This window comes from Stegastes partitus, unplaced genomic scaffold (assembly GCF_000690725.1).
Source record: "Stegastes partitus isolate 25-593 unplaced genomic scaffold, Stegastes_partitus-1.0.2 Scaffold2199, whole genome shotgun sequence".
NCBI classification, from domain to species: domain Eukaryota; kingdom Metazoa; phylum Chordata; class Actinopteri; family Pomacentridae; genus Stegastes; species Stegastes partitus.
The window spans coordinates 46,167-56,805 of record NW_007579930.1 but is presented as its reverse complement, the minus strand read 5'-3'; the positions used below and the strand labels follow the sequence as shown (position 1 = coordinate 56,805).

At 41.9% G+C, this 10,639-nt stretch overlaps 1 protein-coding gene across 1 annotated transcript in view; it reads right to left on the bottom strand.

Annotated features, from left to right (window-relative positions):
• Nucleotides 1–1,893: 1,893 nt before the first annotated feature.
• The window catches only part of LOC103374288 (ras-specific guanine nucleotide-releasing factor 1), a 29,252-nt gene continuing 20,506 nt past the window's right edge, over nt 1,894–10,639 (bottom strand). The window contains exons 15-27 of the mRNA XM_008304355.1: nt 9,121–9,494; nt 8,596–8,712; nt 6,250–6,420; nt 5,364–5,470; nt 5,140–5,252; nt 4,673–4,733; nt 4,456–4,562; nt 4,241–4,325; nt 3,933–4,130; nt 3,743–3,822; nt 3,024–3,141; nt 2,826–2,894; nt 1,894–1,986 (exon numbers count right to left, since the gene is read on the bottom strand). Coding sequence (XP_008302577.1) covers nt 1,894–1,986; nt 2,826–2,894; nt 3,024–3,141; nt 3,743–3,822; nt 3,933–4,130; nt 4,241–4,325; nt 4,456–4,562; nt 4,673–4,733; nt 5,140–5,252; nt 5,364–5,470; nt 6,250–6,420; nt 8,596–8,712; nt 9,121–9,494 — 1,693 coding nt within the window. The remainder of the gene's footprint in view (nt 1,987–2,825; nt 2,895–3,023; nt 3,142–3,742; nt 3,823–3,932; nt 4,131–4,240; nt 4,326–4,455; nt 4,563–4,672; nt 4,734–5,139; nt 5,253–5,363; nt 5,471–6,249; nt 6,421–8,595; nt 8,713–9,120; nt 9,495–10,639) is intronic.

Sequence of the window (10,639 nt, the reverse complement as noted above, 5' to 3'; positions counted from 1 at the left end):
GCATCACATGACTCGGCCTCATTTTACAATGAAGACTTAACCAGCTCCCTCCTCTGACACCCCCGCCCCCCTTTTGAACCTCCCCTAGCAAAGCTCCAACCACAGTTTTCACGGTCCACTACACCTACAGCTCAGCTCAGCTCAGCGCGTAAAACAAACGCAGCAGCCTCGAGGACACTTCTCCCCCTGAGAAAGAATAGATTTATTAACAAGAGGTAATCAGGAAAGAATACACTTTTATACAAAACTGGAAATACTACTCAAGCTGTTGAAATAGACTGAAAGATAATTCTCATACCACTGGGTATTGCTCACTGCAAACATTTGATGTGCCTGTTAGAGGGTAAAGATTTTATGTGCAAGGGTGGGGTTTAAATACAGTACACATACTGTTGTAGATATAGATTTGATTTGAACACGTGAAAGTGGTACATGCCTGCCACTTAAGCTTTAGGTGTTTTTCTATACAAAGCCTGTAAAAAATACATATAAATATTCCAAGAATAAGCACAATATTACTACTGTATAGTTCCTGCTAACGCGTCGGAATAGACAGGATACAGAATGTGTTACACTTATAAGTTGTTTTCAACATTTGTTTTAAAGTATCATACACAGAAAAGTTATTACAGAGTTGAACGATCATAAGGATAACACATTTCGAGGGATATGTTTTAAACACATTGCACATTAGGAAATGCATCAGACTGCCTGTACACAATTTTGTACACAGCATATATTTCTGCTTCATTGGCAAATCGTAGAACAAAATAGTTTACATACTTTTGTGGTATATAATCCGTTTCATGATTAAGGCAAAACCATAATGCACTGGCCAAAGAGGATTAACCATAAAAACTATGTTCTCACTGTCTGAGTGTAGAAGCTGCGAATTTAACTTCCTGAAGTGGCTCAATATTGGTTACATCTGCTACATACATTGCCCGGTGCTTATACTGTATATACATCGTGTTGCCCACCAGGGGAAAAAAAAAAGGTGATAATAAGCAAAGCATAAAAACCCATCTCTCCAAACTGAAAACAAACAGCTCGGTCAGAAAACTACAACACTTCCAAATCTCTTTGTCAGTGGCTACATAAAACGTCAGAGCACATGATTCAACTTTAGCCACTGCAGCAGGTCCCACTTTTCACCTCCTCTACAACTCTGAGAGGAAAAGTTTCTAAAAGGTGTTTAAATTGAAGTTTTAATCCTTAAGATTTTTGTATTTTGTTGCAATATTCAATATATTTACATTCAGGACTTCTTCATATTGTAGTTTTTATCATCAGATGTGGAGTCATGCTGGATTCAAATCAAGCCTGAAACCTTAAGGATTACAACTTTACATGATCGTGCAGCAGGTGGATCAGCAGATATTTGTATTATTTTTTTTAACTTTCAAGATCTACACTTCAGGTCAAAGAGGTTGATTTATATGAAAGCTTGTTTAAAGATTACTGCAGTTATGTCAAAGTCTCTTATCTCTGACATCTGAACAGAAAAGTGGGAGTTGATCATCATGTGTCAAATGTGACCATCTCTCAAGAACGAGAGCTTTTTTAAATATATATATATACTGCCCATTCCCATTAGGATACGACTTAATATCAAGCCTGTTGGCTCTCCTGTGTGTTCTGTGGTTTAAAATAATGTCATCATAAAATGATATTTCAGACGATAAATAACATATAAATACTCTGCAACTATAGAAATAAAACCTCTCTGGGCTTCTACTCAGTCTCTAATAACGATTATACACAACAAGTCCAGTGGGGAGCATATACTAGAAGGGCACAGCCTACTGTGTCTAATACAAATAATACTAAATGTACATTTTGATATACGGTGTCTGTACACTCTAGATGAGGGCAGAGTGAGAGAGATCCTCTTCATGATGAAGTTTTGGGCTCGATTCTGAGAGACGCATCGTACAGGCTCTCCTCATCCAGCACCGTGCTGCCGTCGAGCAAATACTTTGCCACCTAAAGCAATGAAGAGCACAGACAAGGTAGAATCCTTTCTTTTCAGATTCTACGGTACATTAGGAATGGATATATACTGAAGAAGAGAACGCAAACCTGCCTTTAGTGTAGAACATTTAGTCCACGGTTGTTCAGTTCAGTAAGTTACATTGGGATTCTGGCACCAAATCAGGCATGACATATACTCTTTGTTATTTCAACATAAAAACTAGTACTTTTTACTTTTTGAAAATGTAATCTGTTGTTTCCTGTTAAGCAGACTGAAGACAACAGGGGAGCCAGGGGGGAGTTTGGCAACTTTTCATAACGTCCACTCAAAACGTGATGTGTGAAATTTTGGCAGGATTTCTAAAACACTGAAAATATGCTGTCTTTGCCATGCATTTCTATTTTTTCTGCAGCTTCACCATCATTTATTATGAATAAAATTAGGCAAATATTGACGCATGATTCACACATGAGGGTGATTAATCACTGTTTCACTTTTGTAAAGACACCAAACTATCTTGATGCCAACTGGTGTGAAACAGAAAAATAAAACTAACCCTCTGTGATGCTAAAAGCAGGCAGCAATAGCTACTTTTCGCTTGTTAGCCTATTTCTATTATTAATATCTTTATTAACAAAATAATAGAAGCATATTTTTTATTGTTAAAGACTGTCTAATAATCAGAGGTACACATAATATCCAGAAACCCAGTAGCTACATCCTGGCTTTTGCTGACCCCAGAAACAAAAAGTGTCACTGATTTTCAGATCTCAAGCTTAATTATTGGCTAATATTACCTTAAAATATTTCTTTTCACTAAACAATGAATAAAAACAAGGGCAAATCTCACCTTTGGTTGGTAGTCAATCTTGTAAGCTGTTTGCTGAAATTGCCGTATCTCTCTGATAATGTGAGATATCTGGAGAAAAAAAATCAGAAAGACATGAAATTCAACCATGCTGAAACAATATACAGTTCAAAGTTTGGGGTGTTGCACGTACATCGTCATGCTAAGGTGTTTTTTTTGTTTGTTTGTTTGTTTTTTTACCATTCTCATCTTGGAGAAGTTGACCAGGTTGTCCTCTGTGTAGTTGGGTGTTCCCTCCTCAATGAAGGCCAGGTCAGTCAGGTACATGCCCAGGTAGGGAACGCAGGGAGGGTCACAGCTGAGGACAGCAGGCAGGTCAGAGAGAGAGACAGCAATGATACAAATGCAAAGAAATATAGTGATATACTGTATATAAAAGCTAATAAATACAAAGGAGACGGTACAGCATACGAGGTGTGTCAGAAAAGTTCCAGGACTCACAAAAGATATATTTCAAACCCAAACTACAAACTACCAGTTTTCCCCTTCAGACGATCAACCAGCACGTCTACAAAGAGATCCTGCAGCATTTGCATCATTCAGAGTTGCGGCAGGACAAGTCGTGGCTGCTTCACCATGACAACGTATCTGCTCACAATGCCCTGAGCATCCAACAGTTCCTGGCTGAGAAGAACATCTCCGTGCTGGAGCAACCTCCCCTCCCCAAGCTCAAGGGGGTCATCAAGCGGACCTGTTTTGAAGACGTGGACGACATCAAGATGGCTGTGACGACAGAGCTGTGGAGGATCCTGGAAGAATCCTTCCAGGAGTGCATGGCGGCGTGGCAGAGAAGGCTGGGAAAGTGTGTTAGACTCCAGGGGGATTACTTCGAAGGGGAACACTTGTAGTTTGTAGTTTGGATTTGAAATATATCTTCTGTGACACCAGTGGATACTCACTTCTTTAGAGCCTCTCTCAGGTTTTTGAATCGGCCCTCTGACGACACCAACTTCTGTAACTTGTCGATCACAGTCTTTGTCTAGAGGATGGATGAGGGCAAAGCTGCTATCATTTAGTGACCTAAAAATTTCATCAACATTTTTTGTTGACCAGAAAAAAAAACTTTGTTCCACCAGAAATGACTGATACCTGCTTGGAGACTTTGAGCCAGGTCTTCTTGAGGCGGAAAACGGAGCTGCGGTTGAGAGAGGATGTGATCTCCAGCACGGCGTTGTAGTTGTGGAGGCAGCGACAGATGTCAGCCACCGCCACCCATTTCTCGATCACCGCCCCCCGCATGTTGACATCGTCCCATTGCAGGATCTCTGTGGCAATCCTGTTACTGATCTGGATTTAAAAAAACACCAAAAACACACAAATACATGGTCATAACAAAATCTATCTATCTATCTATCTATCTATCTATCTATCTATCTATTACCAGTGTAAATACATACATCATTGAAATGCTTGGTTGTTTTCATTATGTATGGAGTTCTCTCATTCTTGTCGTTCTTCATCCAACCTTGACCAAAGAATTCCCTTCAGAAAAAAAAAAAAAACGTTTCCAAATAATCAATAATCATATTACATGAATAACATATCAATTCTTCCTGTGTGAGCTTCCCTCTAGCCTCCCAGTGTCTTTGTGAATATGTTTGTGAGCGCTCACTCATAGGGGATGACTTTGAAGACCAGGTGGTCCAGCAGTGTGAGCTGCTCAGCTATTTCCAAGGCCGAATGGCTCTCAAACGGTTCAGTCTTGCAGTCCTCCATCGCCTGAGCACAGACACATATCAGCAAAGCATTATCATAACCAGGTCACTCAGTAATTTCAAGAAGTAAGTGAGGTTTTATTCTGAAAAGGCTTTTTGTAATCCATCTCTCACCATCTGTGTGATCTCTTCGAGGGTGACCTGGTTGTCTCCAGGATCCTCCTGGGTGAGAGTCCTGTGTACGAGAACATATGAGTGCCATTATTTGACAGATATTGTCCACAATCAATACGACTTTGATGTGTATTAAATTACAAATAGAGTATTTTGACAGGTTTGTTAGAGCATACACTATATTGGGGGGGTTGCCTCTAGTTTGCTATGTTGTACAATTTAAAAGTCTGGCTCATCTTCCCCAGAGGACCAAAGTACACTTCAGGGACTGCTGCTCTGCAGAAAGGTTGGAAATGTAGGCCAGGGTCTGAGTCGATGCATTTTATCTCAAGTTCCTGTTTATACTTCCTCAAATGAGTTTTGGTGCCAAAAATAGTCTTAGAAAAAGTTTTTTCCTGCAAGGTTGTCACAAAATGTGTCATATATGACTGTATGTGCAATCAAGCTACGATAACGGTAAAACCAACCTGATAATGTTAGCAGCTGCCTTTCTTTCCTGTGTCAGGAGCTCTGGGTCATGCATCACCTCCTCCAGGAAGCCAATTACCCGAATCTTCAGCTCTGTGTTCAGCTCAAAGTCCTGAGGACCCACACAGGAACAACAACAGTGTCATTACAGAGGTGTTGTCTTCTCCTCCATAGAAACAGAAGGATGGAGAGAAACAAGAACTAGAAAGGAAGTGAACTGCACCTGGGAGTGTTTGGAGACCCAGTGACGCAGTACATTCAGAACTCTGTTCGTGGCAGCTCTTCTGATGACAAACTCTTTGTCCCCATTTCTCTGGTCTGTGGGGAAACCTGAAACCAAAGCAACACTGATCGTTATTTGAAATAGTTATTTCTTTCACAAGTTCATATTTTGCTTCTAAATACAGAAAACTACTGGTCAAACATCCTTTTTAAAAATGTAAATATACACTTGGCCTGAGCTTTTTCTGTGGCCCTGATCATAATTATATGAGCAGCCACCTCATTCCTCAAGCTTAGACTCTTGATGAGCAGGGTTCTTCAATGTACTTTAACAGAATGATACAGATATTGAAACTAACAGCATTTGGTACAGCAGAAATTTAAACTTTGTCATGTCCCCCCCTCTTAAAAAAATAGTTTTTAAACTCAGTAGTTGTTAAAATGTCATTATATGTGAAAAACAACAGCCACGACCTAATGAATGAAAGAATGAAAAAACTATATAACTAAACTGTAAAAAGTATGAATATAAAACATGTTCAACATGAAAGTCAACATCACTGAGACAGATGTTTAAATGAATAAAATGAACGAGCTGTGGTGTAATTTGTTTGGGGCCCTCTGGTGGTCATCAGACACTAAGCTGCTTACGCTTTCAACCAATAATATCAGTTGATCTCTGACACAATCTAAATGCCTTTTTCCCCAGAGGTGTTGGTACATAATCCAACCCAAATTAAACTTTTTCAGGAGTCATCCGTGATTTGATGGCTGAGCATTTTTTGTGTATATCACTCTAGATGCTGTTTGTGTAACCAGGTCACAGTCGGTCCCTTTTAAATTCCTCAGTATCTAACTGAGAGGACAAAGGACTTCGTGTGACTGACCTGTGCTGGCGAGAGACATACGCCGGTACTTCTCCTTGGTTGGGGTGCCTTCATTGGCACCGGCGGTTGCAATGGCGAAGGCTGAGGCGGCAGAAAGGGCACTGCGGTTGTTGTCCAGCTCCCGGCAGGATGACACCACCATGCCATTGTTGAAGGAAAACAGAGAGAACTCTGCAGGGAAGAGATTTATACGAGTTATTACATAAAGGTTAAAGGACAGTTCCTCTAAATTCTGAGCATTTCAAACAATGTGAAAGACATCAAGATGACAGCATATACTGTGCTTCTTACGCAATTAGGGTAAAGGGGAAATTGATTAGGTGATTACAGCTGATTTGATCCCCTCTGTGAAGCGCTGTGGGCACACACGTGTATAATCAAAGTTAGTTGTCGACCAGTGGAGGGCAACAGAGAGCTGAAACAGTGCATCCTGCAGCTTGTGGCAGTGACGGCGTACACTCCGCTGTGTCTGCCTCCCTCCTTTTACTGCCTCCCTCCCTTCCTCCTGCCTTCCTCCGTTCAGCCGGGGGCGGTATAGAAGAACACGCACATCGTTGCTAAGGTACAAGGTTTCCTTCCACCTACTCACACAAGGCACTGGCTTCCCTTGTATCCAGCACCGTGGGAAGAGAACACACTGGGGATGAATTGTGCTTGACTACCTACGGGGTGGATGCTCCCTCTCTGTGCGGTATGGGGAGGGCCAAGAGTCTGTGGGTGGTATTTATCAAGACCTTATTTGGCTATTTCTATGCTTGTCGTCTTCCGAAAAAAAAAAAAAAAGTTTGCTATAAGTCTGCTGCAGCTATATTTATTTACCTCTATGAATTGCTCCTCTCATCTCAACCTTTCCACACTTCTCACATGCACAATCTGACTGTACAGTGCTCATCTTTTTTAGACTGGATGGTAAAAATATCTTATGGTGCCTTAGGTACCGACATCGAGCAAAAACCTGATTTGGACCTAAAATGTACATTTCTGCACTGCTTGATTAAGCCTTAGTATGAAATGTCCTTGATCATCAAGCAATAATGGCAGCTGATTGATCATGTGCTCAGTTGTTTAAATAGTTACGTATCAGTGGCTTATGAGGTCATAAGGAAACATTAGGTGGTAAATGAAAGGAAAAACACTAGAGCCCACCAGTGAGGTGATCAGACGGCTCTGTTGTGCTGAAAGGGGGTATCTGGTTTGGCATTTGTCCCCTCAGAGAGAGAAAAAAGCTCAGTGCAAATCTATACTTTATTCTATATTTCAATCCTGATTGGAGTGGCATCTTTTAGAAAGACGGTGTCCTCATCTATAGGGGTCACTGAATGGTTTGATGGAAACAGTGTTTATCATGCGCTATGGCCTCTGCCGTCACCAGATCTCAAGCCAACTGACCACCTATGTTAGATTTTGGATCAACAGCGACCTCCAGCACCATCATCAAAACACCGAATGAGGAAAATATCTTTTGGAAGAATGGTGTTCCAGAAAGTAATTGACAAATTACACTGAAGCTGCTTTAGGGGCAACACATTGCTATGACTTTTATTTTCCTTTAATTTGTCACCTGTCTGTAGTTTGACATTTAACTTTTGCTGTGATCTAGAGGACAGGATTGATGGAAGGGGGAAACAGCTAGATGGTTCTGCCCAAAAGTGACAAAACCTGCAGAAGTTTATTAAATAAGAAAAGTGTGTGCAACAAGGTTTTTGCTCAACTATTTCATTTCTGGCATTTAATCCACCACAATAGCTTTGGTACAGATGAAACAAACAAGCTGTAAATGTGAAGTTACACTCTTACTGTACTATTACTTAAGGATAAATTATTCTGTGTGGCCCCTTTTGACGCTGAAACATCACGGCTAACTGCAATCTGAATGCCAGCCGGTGTTCTGCTGGACAATTGCTCTTTTTATTTTCATTGTATCCCACTGTATTCAATTTATCCATCCGTTTGACTGCTCATTTAATATTATTAGGTTTTCTGACAAGTGAAGTCAAGCAGTCTGCCAGTTGGAATTATTCATTCAAGCGGTCATAGAGGATGTAACATATGAACAGTGGGCCTGTTGATTTTTTTTATTGACATGATGTATTATTATTGATTTTATTTTGTCATATTTTCATTTGCCAAGACGCTCCACTGGCAAGCACTGTATGTCAGCAGCACTAACCACTAAGCTACTGTAATTTGCCAGCTCTTACGTTCTTGCCAAGTCATTTGTCTTTTTAACTGGTGGGCTGGGATTTAAAAGTAGATCACAAGATGTTCTAAACAAGACATATAACAGCTTCAGTGGCTTAAAGGGGGTCTCAACACAATAGGAGGGAGAGAGAGTCATAACTGTACCAGAGTTTTTTGACTTGACGTTCTTGGGTGTTGACGGCGACTTGGGAGGAGACATTTCTGCTTCGGCGTCGTCGCTCTGACTTGGGTCTTCATCGCACTCTTCTCTTACAGACAGATCTAGACAGAAAGAATATGTCGCAGTCATGGGAAAAGAAAAAAATGTGACATGGGGGGCATAAGATATGCAATGGAAATGGAAAAATTGGGAAACAAAATAAAGTTGAGCTGTATATGAAGTTGTTATCGAAAATAAAAGTTAGATAATAAATTTTAAAAAAACTGACATGATCACTACTTTTTTCATTGCAAACTTATGATTGCACATTTACAAGCACATTCTTCAAATGGGACTCTGTTGGCTGCTCCTTTACTGCTTAATCCTAAGGGATGCTGCTTCAAAAAACAGATAACAACCCAAAATATATATGAGTAACATTTTTTTAAAAAAGCATAATGCAGAGGAAACTGAGTTGTAAAACTGCTACCAAAGTAAACCCCATTAATCCCTTGGACAGTGGCTCTGACCTTGCTTGTTGAGGACAGACTCGTCGGTCTTGCCTTCGGTTTTGGAATCTCCCTCATCAGAGATTTTGCTGGCCATGGTGCTCGACACGTAGAGCTTGTTGATGTCAAGGGTGGTCTTACTGAAGGGTGACATGGTGGAGTGCATGCTTGCATAGCCATTGGGAGAACAGCTGAGTGCGGCCAGGTCCAGGGCCTTGCCCCCTGTGATGATGGGGATGTTGAGCGAAAGTTTGCGACGGCGGTTGGGAGAGGACGTCTTGGTGATGGAGAGGGGAGGAGGGGAGGAGAACTTGCGGCTGGCACGTGGCGACGTGGGTGGCTCGCCGTAGAGGAGTTTGTTGTTCTGGCTGCTGGCGAAGAAAAGCTCCAAAGAGCTGCAGGAAAGGAGAAAGTGAAAGAAAAGACAAAAAGGAGGCACATGTGAGAAAAAGACAGAAGGATGAAGAGTAAGTCGAGTATCTTTCTCCACTGAAATGCAACTCTTTTTGAGTTTTGGATTAAAACAATCCTGCAAGCCAAATAGCAGGCAGTGGAAAAGGGGAGAAATGGTGATAATGGGGGGGGAATGGGGTATTTGGTGTCTGTACACAGAAACAGAGAGGGAACACATTAACCACAGGGCTCTTCGGGAGCTCCTGCCTCTTTTATTTAAGCTACATTGTTTAAGACAGCATCCTCCTTGCACTGAGAGCCACCCCCTCTGAAGGCCTATAAATAGCATGTCAAGTGACAGTGTGGGAGGCACGGGTGCTGCCAACAGCAACCAGCCCAGGGGAGGCCCACAGAGACATGGGGAGAAAGAAACAGAGAGAAAAGGGGAGCCAGATAGAGTCAGAGAGGGAAAGTGGGAGAAGGAGACAGAGGTGCAATGTAAAAAAAAAAAAAAAAAAAAGCAGGGGCGAAAACAGTGATACGGATAGGGAGGGGGCGAGAGAGGACCAACATAGTGGATATGGATTCCACCACAGCGAAGGCTGCTGGCTGAGAGTGGGCGAATGGGAAGCCTCCAGCCCTGTATGGCGTTAGCTGCAGCCATGTTGTGTCTCCTCGACTAAATTCACAAAACAATAAAGTAAGGAGATGAGAGGAACAAAGATGGGAAAGGGGGAGGCTGGGTGGATGTACGAAAGGAGATGGGGGAGAAGGAGAGAAAGGGGAGGGAAAAAGGAAAATGTGGAAAAACAAAACACAGCAAGCAAAGTGGAGAGTCAGGAGAGGACACAAGTAAAGCAGGAAACAGGAACGACAAGAGGAGATATTTAAGCAGGAGATGAGAGAGGAGTACGACAAAGAGGAGGACGGAGGAGAAGAGGAGAGGAGAGCAGAGGAGAGGAGAGGAGAGTTAAGCAGGAGATGAGAGAGGAGTACGACAAAGAGGAGGACGGAGGAGAAGAGGAGAGGAGAGCAGGGTCTGGGTGCAAAACACCACCATCAATATTTAATACCGTAGAGCCGCTGCAGATGATGGGAGAAAGGGAGAGAGAGAGAGAGAGAGAGAGAGAGAGAGAGAGAGAGAGAG